The 20,084-nt window shown below is 45.6% G+C and overlaps 1 protein-coding gene and 1 pseudogene across 6 annotated transcripts in view; one reads left to right on the top strand and one right to left on the bottom strand.

Annotated features, from left to right (window-relative positions):
- Positions 1-6,421: 6,421 nt before the first annotated feature.
- The window catches only part of DEPDC5 (DEP domain containing 5, GATOR1 subcomplex subunit), a 157,465-nt gene continuing 143,802 nt past the window's right edge, over positions 6,422-20,084 (top strand). For 5 of the 6 annotated variants that reach the window (XM_075533337.1, XM_075533336.1, XM_075533335.1 and 2 more), the window contains exons 1-7: positions 6,422-6,594; positions 7,201-7,318; positions 10,676-10,763; positions 11,434-11,480; positions 16,319-16,404; positions 17,863-17,946; positions 18,875-18,924. In XM_075533337.1, coding sequence (XP_075389452.1) covers positions 7,261-7,318; positions 10,676-10,763; positions 11,434-11,480; positions 16,319-16,404; positions 17,863-17,946; positions 18,875-18,924 — 413 coding nt within the window. In that variant the 5' untranslated portion in view covers positions 6,422-6,594; positions 7,201-7,260. Of the gene's footprint in view, positions 6,595-7,200; positions 7,319-10,675; positions 10,764-11,433; positions 11,481-16,318; positions 16,405-17,862; positions 17,947-18,874; positions 18,925-20,084 lie in introns of those variants that run through there. The other variant, XM_075533338.1, reaches the window with a different exon arrangement.
- LOC142429511 (cyclic AMP-dependent transcription factor ATF-4-like) lies at positions 13,837-16,209 on the bottom strand (annotated as a pseudogene).

Below are 20,084 nucleotides of genomic sequence, written 5' to 3'. Positions count from 1 at the left end.
CCACATCCTCTTCTGAATCCAGTTTGAGTTCTGGCAGCTTCCTATCAATATATTTTGCAATCTTTTCTGAATAATCTTCAGCAACTTGTTACTTGCATGTGATAGTAACGATACTCTTGAATAATTTCCTCATTCTGTTGGGTCATTTTTCTTTGGAATGGGCCAAAATATGACTCTCTTATTATAATTATGCATTGTGTTTCTAATGGCCATAGCTAGCCTTTAAGACATCATGTTTAGAAAAAAGTTGTTTTGCCAAGGGGCATCAATTGCAATCTTAGATCAGACGTTTTGGGATGCCAAGTTGTTCTTCTAAGGTGGCATTGTTTTTGACATTTTCTTCAGGAAAAGCCAACTCACTCTGAAGATACGACCTGAAGGCATCAGTGTCCAGTCACCTCTATAAGAGAAGTGGCGTCTGAGGCCTTAAAGTCTCAAATAGAGCAACCATACTCAAATCACTGAACCCTTGGAGATCTGACACTCTTTTGTAGGTGATCTGTGCCCACCAGAGCTTCTTCGTCAAAAGGAGAACACTCTCTTTCTCCCTGGTGGTCAGACCCCTGTGCTGCTGCCTGAGTTAGCTGCTCTGCCTTAACCGTGTGCTGCATTACTTGGGGCCCGAACCAACCTGCGGATCCTGGCAGACTGGATTGCCTTGTTATGCATCACTACACCTTGAGGCTTCATCTTTACCTGCTGTGCTACTGGCCTCTGCTATGCTTCCACATCTCATCACCTTGCTGTTGCCACCCGACCTCGCCGTGCCTGCTGCCGGTGGGCCTTCTCTGCACCTCCCACCAGCCACTTTGCTGTCTGCTTCCTTGACCTTGAACCAGTGGTTCAGCATGAGACAGAGGCCTTTCAGTACATTAACTGTCCCGGGAAAGTGAGTTGGACTGAGCCCTCTGTACTGCTGTGTGGACTAATCAGCTATGGTATTCCTTCTTGCTGTATAAACCTATGTATAGTGCGGATTTGAATGAGTGAAAGCCACTATAGTGTCTTGATAATTTAGAAGAGTCTTTATTCAGTTATAACTGGACTGCTAGAGTCTAAAAGTGATTCTTTGCTTGCCCGAGTCCCCATCTCAGTCCATCTTTAAGGCTGAAACACTCATTTAGCACCTGTCGAGGGTTCAAGCAAGCATGAAAAGCAACAGAAAGCAAAATTAATGGATTCATTGTAACGTCAAGAAGAGTAAGCATGCATTACAAGGTACATTTCTTTTTTGTTTGTTTGTTGTGTTTTATGCGACATATCCAAAATATTCTTCTAACAGATTGTTCATACTAAAGGTGCTGGGGTTATAGATAAATGAGGTTTTCAGGCTGTGGCCTTGAGACCACCCTGATGATGGGCCTCTGGCATGCCCCCACGCAGGCTCCCACCGGCGGGAAGAGTGGGGCCTTGTAGGGAGCAGAGGCCTACCTGGCGTCCAGGCACCTGGCCTGCACTGAGCAGGTCCACTGCCCACCCCTGTAGGACAGGCCAGAGCCCTCTTCCCAGAGTCCTGTACCCCCTGCAAGGTACATTTCCTTCTCTCTCTTTTTAAAATTATTGTATTGGGGGCTCATACAACTCTTATCACAATGCATACACACATCAACTGTGCAAAGCACATTTGTACATTCACTGCCCTCATCATTCTCAAAACATTTGCTCTCCACTTAAACCCCTGGCATCAGCTCTTCATTTTTCCCCCTCCCTCCTTGCTCCCACCTCGTTCATGAACCCTAATTTATAAATTATTATTTTGTCATATCTTGCACTGTTCGACGTCTCCCTTCACCTACTTTTCTGTTGTCCATCCCCCAGGGAGGAGATCACATGTAGATCCTTGTAATCGGTTCCCCCTTTCCAACCCACTCTCCCTTTACCCTCACGGTATCGCCTCTCTCACCACTGGTCCTGAAGGGATCATCCACCTTGGATTCCCTGTGTTTCCAGTTCCTATCTGTACAAGGTATGTTTCTTATCATACAAGAAACAATACCAAAATTGATTATAACATCCTGGATACCATAAGAAAATTATATTGTAACATCGAGGTCATCATGACAAATTACACCATTTGGATCACAGCATCAAAGGGAACACTACTGAATCAGAACAATCTATTGAATACTTGAAATTAATTGTAGTGTCCAGAATCTGGGGACATGGGAGGACATTCTAAAATTAATCACCAGCACAGACTTTCCTATCAGGGGAGGGAGAAAGGACAGGTCAACTAGCAGTCAGCTTTCTGAGATGGAGGGAGGGATGGGGAAGCTACTGAGCAGCTTACAAAAATGGAGTTTCTTTAGCTAGTCTGCCTCATATATACATATATGTGTACATATCTATGTAGGTTTTGTTTTTTTAAGGAGAATGCATGAGCCAACGCCAAACTCAGGCATGTGGCATTACTAAATGGCTGCTTGATATCTAAATGAAATTCTACTTCGTATCAAACTGCAGCTTCTGCAATTCTAAAGAGACAATTAAACCTCTTTGAATAATTTTACTCTTTGTGACCCAAAAGGAACAAAGGTCAAGATTTTAGATTTTTTTGGAGGAATATGTTGTGAAAACATGTTTGTCGAGAGCATTTACTTCATTTATCCAATAATGTCTTGACCAACATGTCCTAGGGCAGTGGATCTCAACCTTCCTCATGCGGCTACCCTTTCACACAGCTCCTCATGTTGTGGTGACCCCCCACCATTAAATGATTTTCGTTGCTACTTCGTAACTGTCATTTTGCTACTGTTACGCATCATCGTGTAAATATCTGATATGCAGGCTGTATTTTCATTGTTACAAATTGAACATCATTAAATCATAGTGATTCATCACAAAAACAATATGTAATTATATATTGTGAAATATTTCTAATGACAAATCAATTAAATTTTGTCTTGAAGCATGGTGTAGCATGGGTAACAGTCTTTTTGCTGGTTACTCATATGTGGGCGCATCTGCATGTGGGTGCACCTGTTAGGAAACGGATAGAGGAGCGGTGTCTTGGTTCCTAAGAACATCTGAACTGTTTTCTGATGGTCTTAGGCAACCCTTGTGAAGGGTCTTTTGACCCAGAATGGGGTCACGACCCATAGCTTGAGAATCACCGGGGCTTAGGGAATATGCATGATAAAGAAGGGTTGTAGCTTAATAAGCCCTGGTAACTTTTTGGCATGCATCCCATTATGCCCGTGACCATGCATTCCTTTGTTTATTCCATGAAATAACAGCCTATCTTCTTGCAACTTGGAACACAATAATATCCTTCCGTGTGCTATTAATGTGTTTCCAGATTCACAAATCTGTCTTTCCATTGAGTTCTTTACTTTCACTTCCAAAAAGAGCCCCGTTTGTGCTATCGGCACAAACCGGAAGTTTAAACCCACCGGCTGCTCCAGAGGAAGAAAGATTAGACGGTCGATATTTACAGTTTCAGAATCCCTGAGCAGTTCTGCTCTGTGCTATGGGGTTGCGATGAGTCAGAATGTCCAGCCGTGGGGTGGATTTCTCATTTCCCACTCAGATGATGACTGCTGCGCCACTAGGTTGCCTCCTGTGTTAGGCTCGGTTCTCTAGAGAAGCAAAACCAATGTTTTAAATGTATACCAAACATATTGGCTCATGCAGCTGTAGAAGTTGGCAAGGGAAGTCTAGTTCAAGTCCGTGGGTTGCATGTTAAGCTGGAAGCGTTTCCTGACTCATGCATCCACTGGGCTGATGAAGCTGGGAGTGGAGGAAAGGTGGGCAAATCCAAGGTCAGAAGGTCAGGCTCATGGCTCCAGAGATAAGTGAATCCAAGGTCAGCAGGCACTAGGGCAGACTGCTGATAACTCCTGGGGTCAGCAGGCAACATGGTACTCCATTGGCTCGAGTCCAGAGAATCACAAGATATACACCAGCAAGAACAGACAACCTTTCCTACATGCCCTCAGACAGTTCCTTTCAACCGCATCAGGGTTGTGACTTGAGTAGAGGTTGAAACCCTCCCTAATTCTTTTACATGCTGCCCACGGGAGATCCCTTCATGGGGTTGATGACATTGTTAGGTCATGTTATAGGGGAGGCTTCAACTGCCAAAGTTCTGAGACTACAGGCCCAGCCACGTTGGCACAAAACCTAACTATGCCATCTCCTTTGATGCTAAATTATCATGTAAGGATATAAGAAAACACTTTTTTACCCCAATTTGAGGGAGCAGGAATTTGGAAAAAGAGAAATGAAGTATCCTGTGCAAGGCCACAGAGGTGTTTGTACTACACACAGTTGTAAAAGCCAGTCTGGCAGGCGTCCCCCCAACCTTAACCTACATTATTGGTTCGTTAGGTGCCACTCAATCTGTTCTGACCCATGGTGGCCCTGTGCCCATCAGAACGACACACTGCCCAGTCCTGTGCCCTCCTCACAACTGTTCCAGAGCCCATTGTTGCAGCCACTGATTTTTTTGAGTGGGTAATACCTTGGTTCTTGGCTTTGAACGAGAAATAATTCATGCGGAAGAGTTTTTAATGAAGTTTCAGGTTTTATAGTCTCAAAAGAGTACATGTCATTGCAGGGCAGCGTGCCAAACTGTGCATAAGCTGTGTTAGGGCTCACAACGGAACCTCCTGTGACTGTGTGCCCACACGTGGTGAACTGAGGCTAAAGAGACTGCAGCAGGTGCAGGTGCAGGGTAAAAGAGATCGCCTACCCACCATCAGGGTATTTTAAACCTCTGGCTGGGTAGGTGTAGTCAAAGGTATTGGTTGACCCCATTGGGTGAATCAAACCCACCTGTGCCTAGTTTGGGCTGCCCAGGTCTAACGCCCAACTGGCTGGGGTTTGGGGGGGGGGAGGAGGTTGAATTGGAGCATGCCCAGTTTTAAGGTCTTTATGGGTGGCTTATGGTTGCTTCATTTTCCTTCCCAACCTCCTGTAGGGGCCTGTGCAGGCCTGGGAGGGAGAACCCTCCTGTCCCCTTCTGGCTACCCAACAAATCCCCCTCATTTACCACCCCTCCACTTTACCAAGCATGACGTCCTTCTCCAGGGACTGGTCTCTCCTGACAACATGTCCCAAGTATGTGATGCAAGACTTCATAGAGTCTGCTAAGAACCAACGTTCCTCCACGTTTGCCCCTGAGCCCACCCTATAAAGTTCTTCCCCTGGGATACACCTGTAAAAAGGTCCGCATAAACAGGAAAGAGTGTGCCTTTGACAGAAACCAGCCAACCAAGGACAGGGACACCCACGAAGGAATCAGCCATCCATGAATGATGACGACGGAAAATGACTATGTGTCGCTCGCTATGACGCCAGTCGATCAACAAAGATCTCAGAGGGGCCAAGCTCCGTCCTCATTTCTGTACAGTGTATCAGAGCTCCGGGCGGATGCACAAACTGTTCGGCCTCAGCCCATCTGCATCCAGTCGAAAAATAAACTTTGCTGCTTGTAACCCACCAGGCCTCGTGACTGGAGTCCCTTCTCCAGACATGTAACACGAAGTCTTGCAGTTCTTGAGGAGCACTCCGGCCCCACTTCTTCCAACACAGATCTGTTGGTCCTTGAAGCAGTCCATGGCACTTCCCAATGGCCTCATAGGCACGGGAAATCTGGACAGGAAAGGGAGTCTGGAGAATTAAAAAAAATCATTTTAGTGGGGCTTGTACAATTCTTATCATAATCCCTACATACATCCATTGCGTCAAGCACATATATACATTTGTTGCCATCATCATTCTCAAAACATTGCCTTCTACTTGAGCCCTAAATATCGGCTGCTCGTTTTCCCCCTCCCTCACGAACCCTTCATCATTCATAAGTTATTATTTGCTCATATGTTACACTATCTGACGTTTCCCCCTGCCCTCTTCTCTGCTGTCCATCCCCCAGGGAGGAGGCTATCCGTAGATTCTGGTAGTCGGTGAGAATTCTTTTGACACGTGCTATTGGCAAAGAATATTGAAAGTGCCATGCACGACCAGAAGAACAAACAAATCCGTCTCGGAAGAAGTACAGCTAGGATCAAGTCTCTGGAAAAGGACGTCCTGCTCCGTAGAGGCTGTCCCCCCCCGCCCCCCCGCCAAAAAAAAAAAAAAGGAGGAAGACTCAATACATTGACACAGTGTGGCTGCCTCAATGAGCTCAAACAAAATCACAATTGTGAGGGGGGTTCACAGGAAAAAGGGGCGGGAAAGGTGGTGGGAGTGGGGGTGGGGGGGGTGGAGGGGTGTGTATATAGGTGTGAGCTGAGCAAGAGGTCGTGCGCACCGTGTGCGCGTGCGCGAGTGCGCGCGTGCGTGCGTGCGCGTGCGATCTGGGGTCCCGCCCCGCGCGAGCCCCGGATGAGGAAGTGGCGCGGTCACCGAGACGAAGCGGAGGCCTAGCCAGAGAGGCTCGTGGTGGTGGGTGGGTGGGAAGGGGGCCGGGCCTCGGGGCGGAGCCTCCGGAGCGGCGCGGTTCTCAGGTGAGCCCTCAGTGGCCGGGGCCGGCGGGCCAGCACTTTGGGCAGCGGGACAGAGCCACGCGCGACTTGGGGGTGTGGGCCGGGCGCCCCGAGGAGGCGCCCGGGACCCGGCGATTGTCTGGCTCGCGAGGACCTGGGACTGCGGGTGAGTGGAGCTGCCCACTCGGGGAGTGTCTCCCGGGCCGGGCGGGAGGGGCCGAGGCCGGGGTTTGAGCCAGTCCCTCTCGGCGCCTCGATTGTGAGATCGGGGTGGGGTGGGGTGAGGGCGGGGGAGGATCCGCGTAGAGAGTGAACAAATGGAGGGTTGGAGAACGCAGCCCTGCCTACCTCCTTGTCCAGCACGGTGCCGGCAAAACGTGCCCAGTGGACGTGCCTCCTAGTCTCGGAGTGACCTTGGGCAAGTCCCTGGCCCTTGTGGCTCTCGCTTGCCCCAGCCCCAGAATGCGTGGAATAGCCTCTTTTACATTGGTTATGGGTCTCCCATCGTAACCCCCCTCACTGCAGGTCTTCCCCCTGGGGGTGTGTTATGGAATGGAGGTGGGACTAAATACTGGCACGACTCGATTGCGTTTAGTCCCAGGACCGAGGCTTCCGTTTGTTTTCCACCCCTCCTCTTAAATGGAGGTGTGATTTTTATCCAAGGGTTGGTACCCCCCACCACCCCCGCGCAGCCGTGATCAGGGCCTCAAATCAGAGCGGTTGCAGGGAAAAGTCTGAATTCCGGCCGTTTTGGTTTGTGTGTCCATGCTAGGGAGGTAAGATGACTTCTGTCTCCCTGGATTGGAGGAGCTGAAGACGAGGACGCTCCAGAATGAGAACAACAAAGGTCTACAAACTGGTCATCCACAAGAAGGGCTTTGGGGGCAGTGGTCAGTATCGATTCATTTTTGAAGGTTATGTAAACTGGCTGGGATTCGGGCGTACGCAGTGTCTTGAAATCTACTCGCTGCCTTCTGTGAGTGACAATTGAGGTACGCAGGCCGTTTAACTGAGTGAAACAGCCAACGTGCTACAGTATTGGGAGAATAGTCGGACTAGAGAATGCAGGCCCTTCTAAAAACATTCACCTCTCTGGCTTTGGAGGAGCGCTCCATGTTTCCAGGTTACCACCCTTAACTTTTTAAATTCTTTGCTACTATATACTCACTGTACGTGTTATGTCAATGTTCAGCCCACCCCTGGTTTGGAAGGTAAGAGAAAGTAAAATGGCATTCCCATTTTCACACTTAGTGAGGGAGAATTGGTGCAGGGGCACATAAGATGGGCCAGATTACAGTATGGGCCTCTTCTTGGCCCCCAGGCAGGATAGGATAGGGCAGATGCAACATGTTGTCCTGCACGAATCTTTTGTGTTGGGAAACCAGGGCCCAAGCACCAGTTCTACTTCTACATTTATTGACCTTCGTTGTAGATTTATAGCTGAAAATTCAGCTCTTTGTTATTCTGAGCAATGGGAAAGGGACTTTGTGCAAATCCCATTACTACCAAATCAGTTGGGCTGCGATTCACATTGTTGGCCATTCAAAATCACCACCATCAGCTCTGAGGGAGAAAGACTGGGATTTCTATTTCCATAAATAGTTACAGTCTTGGAAACCCACAGGAGGTCGCCATGAGTCAGCATTGACTCCATGGCATTGAGTTTGTGTCTTTGTTTTTTTAATCTTGTTGGAAGCCGACTGCTACACATCTTTCTTTGGAGCAGCTAGTGGGTTAGAACTGCTGACTTACTGGTTACCAGCCAAGCGCTTCCCTACCATATCAGTGGAGCTCCTTTGTTGCCAGTGTTAAGTGTCATCAAGTTGGCTTCAGTTTATAGCACCCTGTGTCCAACAGAACGAAACACTGCCTTGTCTTGTGCCATCCTCACGATATAGGGACTTAGTAAGATGATGCAACTTCCCGTTCTCTCTCAACAACCTTCTTTGCTTCAGAAATCAGCTATCAACATGCTATAATAGTTTATATATCATTAAGTACTGTGAGGATTAAGTAAGGTGATGTATATGAAAGCATTTAGGAGCGTGCCGGGCTAGCTTATTAAAAATATAGCTATCATAATTACTGGGACAAAGATAAATCAGTAATACTGTATTTAAAACCCGATTCTGGATAAAACTAGTCTGTTATTAACACTATAGTTTATATGCTGCTGATGTTGCTGAGGATCTGGGACTTAGAACTGAAAAAGGCAGAAATAATTTTTAGCAGAGTGAGAGAAAAAAGAAACAGTGTCTGTTTCTTTTTTTTTTATACTGTCTGTTTCAATGTGCACATTTAAAGTATCTGTTTAATCCAGCACATAGCAGGATACTGTGGCTTCTGTGGGAATAAACATAACAGCCAATACATCTATATTAGACTCATATCTGGGCCCCAAATAAAGATGATCATAGGTTCCTTATCCTTCAAGGAGTTCTTAAATGGAGGAAAGAGACAGGCCTGCAAGAAGGAAATGATACAATGGAGCAGGTTAAAATCGTTGCTCATGGAGTTTAACTCGGACTCTAGGGGCTAAAGGAAGGCTGTACAGAAGGTGTGGGACAGACTGTCGATGGAAACAACGTGTGAAGTCAAATTTGGAGCTAACATGTGCTTTGCTTTTCTGAAGCTGAATTTTTGATGGGTGTCGGTTGATGAGCTGCACTGACACCGTGGCTACAGCAGTGGGCTCCAACAACATTTGTGAAGATGACGGCTCTAGACTGGGCAGTTGTGGGAAACTAACAAATGTCATTCCCACAGATTCTCCCCAAACAGCTATGCCTTAAAGTGAGCACATGGTTGATTTTATCTCCCTGTAGAGGCAGACATTCGCTGATTATCTCTTCCGACTGCAGCACCCATCCCCGCTCATGCTTTCCCCCAATGCAGGTATTAGGTTTCCTCACCTGTTAGCTTAGGGACTTTACTGTGATTACCACCCACCTTATGATGTAGGTAACTACTGAATATGCATGTCTTATGGCTACCTACAAATAGCCCCAAAACAATAAAGACACTCTCCTCCGGTAGCTATCCCTGTCCTCCCGTCCCCTGTTCTCTGATCCTCCTTCCCTCTTCCTCCTTTCCTGCTCCTGTTTCCTCTCCCTCTCCCTTTCCCTTACCTTCCTCCTTCAGCACCTCCACGTGCACCATCAAGAGAGGCTGAGGTGAGCATGCTACCATGAAACATGTCTGACTTCTTTATTTTACCCTCTGCTATCTCTCTTATTCTCTATGACTTTACTGTAATCTTTAGATATTCTAGTCGTACACTTGTGCCTACCGGACCCCTGAATATTTGTTGGGGGCTGGTTCCCCTCACAGGCAGTGTTTCATTCTGTTGTAATTGGGTCGACTTGGTAGTACCTAGCAATGACAACCACATTAGTGGTTTAAGTGCTTAGTTGCGAACAAAAAGGTCTGAGCTTTGAACCCACCAGCCATTCCTTGAGAGAAAGATGAGGCTGTCTCTAAAGATTTACAGCCTTGGGAACCCCGTGGATCAGTTCTCATCTGTCTTGTAGGATCCTATGGGTTGGAATGGATAGCAATTTACTTTTTAAAAATCGATTGTATTAAACATTAAGCCATGTCTTCAGTATATTTGGTTAAGAGTCTCATTGAACTCTGACATGAACTGATATCTTAAGATTTACCTTGAGCTGGTGCTGCCTTATAAAGAGATTTTCCGACAGGTGAGAGGTAGCGGGTAGTGGGTTTCAGGTGTAAAACCCTGACTGAACGAGTTAGTAATCCATGTCTGCTTGTGCGTTCACTAGCTGTCTATCTTTGGACAACAAGTCACTTTATCTCCTGTTAAATCTAAAGGGTTATTATGAGAGCCATTTAAAGCAGTATTTTGGGCAGTTGTTAGAACACTGTGCTTATGTAAGGGTTTGTTCTCCGATACGATTGTGGGTCCCCGAGCATGTTGTTGGTCTTCGTCGGGAACACAGGATTTAAGGAAGTAAAGGGTTCTAGACCCAGGCCTGCCTTTTCCCTGGAAAGCAGTGGAGAAATGGAAGACCATTGGCTCCGGAGATGAGAGATCTGAGCGGCATCCCCCCCTTAGCTTCTCATTAGCTTTGCAGCCCTCGCCTTGTAGTCCTTTCCTTTACTTGCTCATGAAGTCAGTAATTCCAACCCAGCAGGGTGGCTGGGCGCTGATGTGAGAGGTATCCAGCTTCCCTGCCACCCCTGTGACCACGTTTTCTGTTTGAGATCACTGACTTATCTTTTAGATGATGAGCTGGTTGTAAACCCCAAAGTGTTTCCTCACATCAAGCTGGGAGACATCGTGGAGATTGCTCACCCCAACGATGAGTACAGGTGAGTGCCCTGCTAGAGCCAGGGAAGTGTGTAGCCCACTGCTTCCAATGTATTTCCCTAGGGGGCTTGAAGGGCAGGATGATTTCTTGCCTTTGGATAAGCACGCCTATAGATGCTCTCCAATAGTCCCCATCCATGCCTAAACCCATGGTAGGTTGCAGATTAGACTTTGTGATACAAGTTTCATTGACATGTAATTCACCATAGGGTTTATATTACTTAAGAGCTGGAAGTAGATTTTAAGGCCTTCTTACTAATCTGAGTCAGGAAACTGCTGAAGTGTATCCAGTGTCATCGAACCTGGAAGCCTCCACTGACTGACAAGTGGTAACTGGGCAAGGAGGTGCATTGGCTAGGAACTGAGCCTGGGTTTCCCACTTGGAAAGCAAAAATTCTATCATGGACTCACCATTGCCCCCATTCATGCCTTCAAGGATTTGATAAAGCGATACATTTAAAATTGGGCAAGTCTTTCTATTTTTTAAAAAGAGTTGAAATGATGACTCTGTGAGACTGCTCCGCAGCATCCCTCCATTTCCTTTGGTGCCAGCATAGGTTTGTACCGAGGAATTGTTCTTCTGGGGCTGCAAGTGGCTGCAGCCTGTCAGAAAGGAGCTGTTGGTTGGCGTACTCCTGACAACATGCACTTCTCTGTTGCTTTCTTTTCCAGCCCTCTGCTGTTGCAGGTCAAGTCACTTAAGGAAGATTTACAAAAAGGTAAGGTTCTCTCTCATCTTTCTTTGGAGATTTTTATTCCTCATTTTCCCAGCCATTGTAAGAAACCTCTCTACAGTCTCGGCATTCCTCTTGTCAGAGTCCTTTCCCTCTTTGAAAAGCGTCACTCATCTATCGGCATCTTAAGGACTCTGAAGAAAGAATCTTTACTTACAGTTATTGGAATATAGGAAGCCTCATAACCAAAGGCAGCAAATCAACAAACAAAACCAAAAAAACTATCCACAAAGCAGGCTGTCCAAAATAGTATGATTTTCATGCAATATTTATTGAGTGTCTACTTTGGGTGGGATGGGTGCAGTGCGCGGGGCGGGGGGGGGGCAGTTAGGGGAAGGAAATTCAGAAAAAAACATGAGAGTAAGTAAAGAAGCATTGCTACTAGGGTCCCAAGTCACCTGTGCACTAGTTTATTTTTAAAATAATGTCTTCAAACATGTAGGTGGCTACAAAACTTTTGATAATGGCTAAGAAGGCCTGAAAGATGAGTCAAGAGACAATTGTCAGCCTCAGTGAATGAAGACATCGGGCTGAAGTCCAAAAATCGGTTGAGGAAGGCCATGGATTTTCTTTGATTCAGCAGCTACTGAGTTTGGGAATGCACGTGGTTCAGCATTTTCAATTTTAAGTGAATATCCTGATCTGAGCCAACTTTCACTTGATGGCTGTCCGAAGTGTGGCTGAGTGATCAGCTCGCTGAATAAGCTTATCTTTGCATCAGTGTTTTAAGCAAGATCAAAACCAAGGAAGATTGTTTTGTGAGGCAAATTGTCCGGATGAATCTTCGATTTACCATTATGCCCCAGAGAGCGAGGCTCAAATCATGTCAGTGACTTCTGAGGGGACCTGCCGGGCCAGTTGGGTTCAAGGCAGAGCGGTCAGCCCCGAGTTGTGGCGCCTGTCTTTTGGCGTGACACAGACGTAATCTTGATAGCTTTTTGTTTTGAAGGACCCAGCATGATCACGGGGTTCATTCTGAGGAAGCTTTCAGGAAATTGAAAACTGCTTTGGTGAGAGAGAATTTCCACCCCCATCACAACCATGTAACTGCTCATCTTTGAGGGCAGCAAGAACTGCCCTGTGAGAATTTCATTGAGAAACCTGACTCCATCCACCGTGCTTCGCTGACTCAGCCCTTTCCGACTTCTCGTTGTTCCTCATGTTCAAAGAACATTTCACAGGGGCAGGCTTGAGTCCCTGAAGATGTTGAAATGGCTGCTTTGATCTGTTACAAACGGAAGAGTCCAGTTCTTCTGGACTGCTTTCTACACTGCTCTCGAGAAGTGTACAGACTAGTTGGAGGATGTATTAGGAAGCGATAGACTCACCTTTTGATGTTTTTGTTTAATCTAAGTCTGTCAGATTTTGCTGCCTTCCCTTTGGCCTCACGGTCACGTCTTAAGGATTACCACCCTGTTGGTGAGGACCTTTCTGTCTCCTGTGACTGTTAAATGAGGAAAGTGTCCGTTCACCCCAAGTCAGTGGAGGAGCCGGGGTGGCAAGTCTGCTGGAACATTGGGACCCAGATTATTTTTCCTCTGATGACTACAGCATGCTGATAAAGGAACTGAAAATTTAGTTGATAAAGAGTAAATTCTCAAATAGTAATGAAGAGGGGGCAAACGCCTAAACTTTGGCCTTAAACTGTGGGCTCTGATGTTAACTTTGATCTTACATTTGAAGAGAAAACATTCTATAAACCCAAATCCTATTAGTTCAGATTGCTAGAATGCAGTGGTTCTCAACCTGTGAGTCGAGACCCCTTTGGGGGTCAAATGACCCTTTCACAGGGGTTGCCTGAAACACATTTCTGCTGGTCTTAGGAACTGAGACACCGCCCCTCTATCGGTCTCCTGACGGGTCCGGCCACATGCAGCTACGCCTGCATACGCGAGTACCCCACATGAAGACTGTTAAGCACGCTACACCAGGCTTCAAGACAAAATTTCATGTATTTGTCATTAGAAATAAATACTTCATAATATTTAAATACATATTGTTTTGTGATGAATCACCGTGCTTTAATTATGTTCAGTTTGTAACGATGAAAACACATCCTGCATCTCAGATATTTATATGACGATTCATAACAGTAGCAAGATTACAGTTATGAAGTAGCAATGAAAATAATGTTATGGTTGGGGGGGGGTCACCACCACATGAGGAGCTGTGTGAAAGGGTCGCGGCATCAGGAAGGTCGAGAACCACTGCTGTAATGCACATCTTTTAAGTTTCCTTCTTACCTTCACCTCTTTTCTTTTTGTTAACTTTGACTCCAAAATTCTTATAACTCCACTCCGGCGCAGGCCAGTGTACAAGCCCAAGCTCCTGACCTCCCTGCTTAGGAGCTCTTCTTCCTCCTCTGGGCTCTGCACACTTCCTCGATCAGGTCTCTCCGATCCTGGATCTCCTTAGCCAGGCTACTGCCCCTCTCCTTCAGAGCCTCGTTCTTTCTCTCCAGTTCCCTGCACTCACCGGCTGTGGCTTCCTGTGCTACCTGCTTCTTCTGGTGGTCCTTGGCGGCTGCAGTCTTGTGCTGCCCCTTCGTTTTCAGCTTCGTACCCAGTTTCGCTCCTTTGACCTTTGTTGCTGCTGCCTTCTCTCCAGAGGGGGATTGTAAGACTTGGGACCAGCAGAGCCACCAGTGGCGGGTGGAGGCAGCAGGCTGCTACTTGGGGACTCCCCAGAGTTGCCACTGTGCTGGGGAGACCCCAGGTAGGGCTCTGGGTTCATGCAGATGTCACTGTCGTTTTCTGAGGGGGCATTCTCCTCCTTGACCACTGCGCTGTAAGGCTGGAGGTCAGCCTTTCTGTCCCTTTCAGAGAAGTCCACTTTACTGCTGAGCTCTAGACCAAACAGTGGCCTGGACTGGAGGCCTGGGCCCCCAGGGACTCAGGAAGAGACTGGAGGAGGTTGTGGGGCAACGTGGGGCAAACTTTATTGGAGCTGGCCAACTGGGTTCACTGCTTTGGGGGCTCTTCATCATTAGTCTCCTGGGCTAATGGGGGTCAAAGAGATCACAGGCGCCATCCAACGTGGTCAGAAGTTCATCTGGCATGACTTCCAGGTCACCCAGATTCAACAGGGCATCGAAGTGAAACTCTTTTGGGTCCATCTTCACCATTCATTCTGTCTGGGAGAAGGCATCTTCTGTAAGGAGAGAAGAGATTGACTGCTGAGTTCCCCAGAAATGCCACCAGGAGGGAGCCCAGACCACAGAGCAGATGGCCGAAGTCTGAGGCATCCACCCAGCCACGTACTGGCAGCCATTCGGAGGAGCCTGCCTTAGCTTTTGTCCCTGGTGAACCCATGTGGGCTGAAGTGCTGGGCCACCTCGAGGCCGTCTTCCAGGGGCCCTAGGCTTTCTTCAGCCCTCAGACCCGACTGGCAGCTTGCTGGGAAGGAAGCTCATCTCAGCCGTGTCATGGGGCTAGGCTGGAATCTATGATTGTCTGGGATTCAAAGGTGTCTTTTCCGGTTACAGTGACGCTACTGCTGGTGTCTTAAGAAGCGCCATGCTTGAAAGTAAACAAGCGGCCATCTAGCCCAGAAGCAACAAAGCCCGCATGGAAGCAGCACACCAACATGTGTGATCATGAAGGGCTGAGGGGACCAGGTTTCAAGCAACAAAGGCGGGGGAAAAAATCATATCATCGTGAATGAAGGGAGCGCGTGATGGGGACCCAAAGTCCATCTGTAGACAGCTGGACATCCCTTGCAGAGGGATAGTGGAGAGGAGATGAGTCATTCAGGGTTCAGTGTAGCAACAATGAAACTCAAAACCTTCCTCTAATTCTTAAAAACTTCCTACCCCTCATTATGATCCCAGTTCTACCTTGCAAACCTGGTTAGACCAGAGGATACACAGTGGTACAGTTGGGATCTGGAAACACAGGGAATCTAGGACAGATGAACCCCTCAGGACCAATGTTGAGAGTGGCAATACTGGGAGGGAAGGAGGTGTAGAAAGGAGGAACCGATCTTGGGAATCTACATATAACCTCCTCACTGGGGTATGGGCAACAGGAAAGTGGGTGAAGGGAGATGCCAGGCAGTGTGAGATAAGATAAAATAATAATTTATAAATTATTAAGGGTTCATTAGGGGTGGAGGAGCAGTGAGGGAGGAGGGGGGAAAAACAGAAAATGAGCTGATTCCAGGAACCCAAGTGGAAGGCGAATTTTGAGAATGATGAGGGCAGCGAATGTTTAAGTGCTTTACTCAAATGATGGATGTATGGATTCTGATAAGAGTTGTATAAGCCCCAATAAAATGATTTATAAAATAAAAATTAACAACAACAACAAAAGAAGCACCATGACTTGAGCCGCCAAGGGTTGCTGCTGCAGAGCTTGGTGCTGCCACTGTCGCCACTGCACTCCCTCACCCTGTGGGAGGGAGCACAAAAGCTGAGCGTCTATTCTACACAGAAGAGCCGGCCTCCTGCCACACTCTATGTTCTTTGCTGCTTAACAGACTTAAGGACTTATTAAAAAACTTTGTTTCTTCTCCTGTCACTCCAAACAAGGACTCTCTTTCCGCTTTCAAATGTTCACAGCCCTTGGAACACTCTTAATGTTGCTTTCAACTTTTTCCCCTTTTTCTCCTCTGTAATTGATTAGGCCGAGGTCTCTCTTCGTTTGCTTGTTTCACCTGAAAAGTCCTCAACTAGCTGAACCGTACGATCCGGGATTGCAAAGTGTGTCTTGCTCATGACATAGGTCAATCCGCGTTGCCTGTGGAATGCTCTGAGTATTTACATTAGAATGTCCTTACTTGCTTTTTCACAATGTGCTGCCTGATCACAGTGTCTTCTCTTTCAGAAACTGTCAGTGTGGACCAGACAGTGACGCAGGTGTTCCGGTTAAGACCGTATCAAGATGTCTATGTGAATGTCCTCGACCCGAAGGTGTGCCTTTGTCCTGGATGTATTTATTTCGGGGTATCTGGATGATCTTTGATCGGTGCCTTTCTTTTTTTTTTTTATTTATTTATTTTTATTTTATTTTTTTTTTTTTTCGGTGCCTTTCTTAAGATGAGCTCAGTAAGGAAATAATGAGTTGCTACATAAGTAGATAGTGTTAACACCTTTTGTCATTCTGTTGGTGACAAATCATGGGACCCCATTTATTACAGTGCAGTGGTATGTGGGGGTTTCTTGACTAACTTTCATGCCTGTAGATCGCCAGGCCTCTCTTTCTTGGGCTCACTGGACTGGTTCAAGCAGTTGGCCTTTAGGTTAGTAGTACAAACTATTTTTCCTTTCCATGGATATTAAGTCTCCTGTTAAGATGATAGACATAAAGATGCTTCCAAGGTCATTCCCGAAGAAGAACGAGGCTTTCTGCTCCTGTAAAGATGGTCAGTTTCGGAAACCCTACGGGGCAGTTTCCACTCTTATTTATCCCATAATTGTAGCTGTGTGTCGGAATTGACTCCTGGCGACTGATTCTGAGACTGTCAGTCTTCACGGGAGTAGAAAGCCTTGTCTTTCTCCTGCGGAGTAGCTTGTTGTTTGAACTGCTGGCCTCACAGCTAGCAGCCCAGAGCATAGCCTGCAGGCACCCCTGCTCCATGACGAGATGACAGCGAGGTGATTGTGTTTCTTGGTCGGGTGTCCATTGCACTGGAATCCCCTTTGTTTGAAAGCTCATCCTAATACATCTAGGTGTCTCTATGTATGAAACTATGTCAGCATTTCTGTTAAAAACTGGACACAAAACCTATCGTTGTAGAGTTGGTTCCACCCATGGTGACCGTGTAAGACAGAATGGAACTGCCCTAATGGGGTTTTCAAAGCTGTCATAAAAGTAGGCTGCTGCCTTCCTGGGCTCAAACGACCGATCTTTGATTATCGCCAAGTACTTAATCATGGTGCCATCAGGGCATCTTAAATTTTCCATTGGGATCCTAATCATAAAAATTACATTTTCATTTATGTTCTAGAAACAGTGCTATGATCGATAAAATCATACCAGAGGGAATGATGGAGGTGATCTCAGAGAAATAAAGCCACAAATCTCAATGTTGTTTTTCTTTGTCATATTCAAGTCTGTAATAGAGGATTAGTACTACCAATACTTTTTTTTTTTTTAAGTTCTTTAGTGGTAGTAGACTGTAGGAGCTGTCGCAGACTTACTCATTCTCCTAGATTGTCCCTGGTGAGACACAGTTCCACTCTCAGTGACAAGTTGCGCTGTGATCTGCATGTTGGCAGTTGGAAACCACCTGCAGCTCCTTGGGAGAAAGACTGGGCTTCCAACTCCTGTAAATAGTTATAGTTTCGGAAACCCACATGGGGGTCGCTATGAGTCACCATTGACTCAAAGGCAAAATAATGGAGAATATGTTTGATTATCTCTTTTAGGATGTGACCCTTGACCTAGTGGAATTAACCTTTAAGGATCAGTATATTGGCCGTGGGGATATGTGGCGACTAAAGAAAAGTTTGGTAAGGTGATTTTTCAAAAATCTAATTTTTTCATGGTGTGCTTACTGTAAAAGATTGACAAGATCTATCAGGAAGAATACAAATCAAGCATCTACAGACAATTATTGTAAATGTTTTTTTGGTATGTGCATTTTTTTCCATTCTCTTTTACTTTTGTGGTTTTTTTGAACTTTATTTTATAGAGCTTTAGTTTGGGGTTGGAAAGGATAATACGTTCCATTTGAATGGTACTTTATTGTTTCCATAGATACAGATCTCATTTACTCCTCCTAACCCCTTTTTGTGGACAGGTAATATTAAAACAAATTCATAGATGCCCAAACTGAGATTGAGGAAATTAAATGACTGCCTGAGGCTACATATTAGCAAGCAGTTTACCCAGGGCTGTGAACACAGAGCCTTGTATGCTGGCTCTTAGGTTACACTGCCTCTCACTGAAGCCTTCATCCCATTCTCCTTAGTTTCACGCAAAATCAACTGGTCATCATTCAGCCACTGCTAAAAATTCTCCTTAGTATTATGAAGCAATAATACCTTATAAGTAGAATCTGCATGCAGTGTTTGTTCTAATTGATAGGAAGAGCTCACTGTTCTAAAATGAGAAGGAAAATGTACTCTGTTCTAATGACTATAGGTAATGTATTTGTGGTGCTGCCCACGTATTACCCTCCTGGTTGTCAGTGTCCCTTACACTTGCCAAACTTGAAGAACTTCCTATTACCACCTGCCCCAACAAGTTCCCATTGGTGTCAACCTGTCACTCTAGTGTTAACTGAGCCCCAACAAGTTCCCGATTGGAGTCAACCTGTCACTCTAGTGTTAAGTGAGCTCTCTGGGTTGTTAAAGGAGATTAGAAAGCAAAGAGATCTTGTTTGTGATTTTTCATGGCTTTGAAGTGTGGGGAATCTCAATCTCATTCTTCCCTTAGGTCAGCACATGTGCTTACATCACCCAGAAGGTGGAGTTTGCTGGCATCAGGTAGGTTTTATATTACTTTTATCAGAAGGAGCCCTCATGGTCTAGGTGGTTACCAGTTGGGCTACTAACACAAGGTTAGCAGTTCAAATCCACCAGCTACTTCACAGAAGAAGGATGAGGCCTTCTATTCCCATAAGGAGATAGAGTCTCAGAAACCAGTTGGCGTGATTCTACTCTGTCATCATGAGTTGGGCTCCATTTGAGGGTCGCAAGTTTGGTTCGGTTGACTTACCGCTCATAAACAAGCATAAAATTTAGTGCTGTGACTGGGCTACCCTCATATTTCAAGAGGTAACGCATAAAAATGATCATGTAATAAAATATTAGCTTAAAAAGTTATATTGTTGAAGCTAAAGGTAACCAAATTCGAGCTATTTTAAGATTTATGGAAGAAGTTGCTGAAGCCACTTGGTATTCTGTAACAAAGAAGGTGGTGTAAAGCCATAGACGGGAAAATGTAAATGAAGATAGTTAATTAAACCTTACTGGATTTCAGATTAGGTAAAAGATTTAGAGACATAAAATTACTAGAACAGGATCTAACTTGCTGCCTTTGAAACTGTTGCAAGTTGATGGTCTGAAATATAACTCACTCCCAATCAAATTCACAATAAATTAATTAAAATAAAAACCTTTACTGCACTATTTTTAATTTCATAGAAATATGTGTAGATTTCAGTTTGTGAAGAAAAGTGAAAAGGAGACTTTTTGATAGCCCCTTTTAATTAAGAAAGGTACATAGTGAAGAATTCAAACTTTATAAAAAGGTAAACAATGAAATATAAATTCCTTTCTTCAGAAGCAGCTTTCACCTTTTTGTGAAATTGCCTATATGTATATACAATCACATTTATGTCTACCTGACTCACAGTGAGATTGATGAGTGGAATTGGGTACCTTTCACTTAATTGTTTAAACTCTCGATGATTGTTGCAAAATGTTGATGGTCTAAATGAGCCATTCCTTCTACATCTTTGACCTTAAAACATTATAGGCAAGAAGAACATTTCATCAAGAATAATTATTTGATTAATTTAAAATGGTGATCCTAAAAGAAAACACTGGTGAAACATACAACTTTCCTCTAGTTCTTTAATGCTTCCCCATCCCCCACCCCCCACTATCATGACCCCAGTTCTATCTTACAAATCTGGCTAGAC

Source organism: Tenrec ecaudatus, chromosome 16 (assembly GCF_050624435.1).
Source record: "Tenrec ecaudatus isolate mTenEca1 chromosome 16, mTenEca1.hap1, whole genome shotgun sequence".
NCBI lineage: Eukaryota > Metazoa > Chordata > Mammalia > Afrosoricida > Tenrecidae > Tenrec > Tenrec ecaudatus.
The sequence above is the reverse complement of the archived record's forward strand: the minus strand, read 5'-3'. Positions and strand labels throughout refer to the sequence as shown.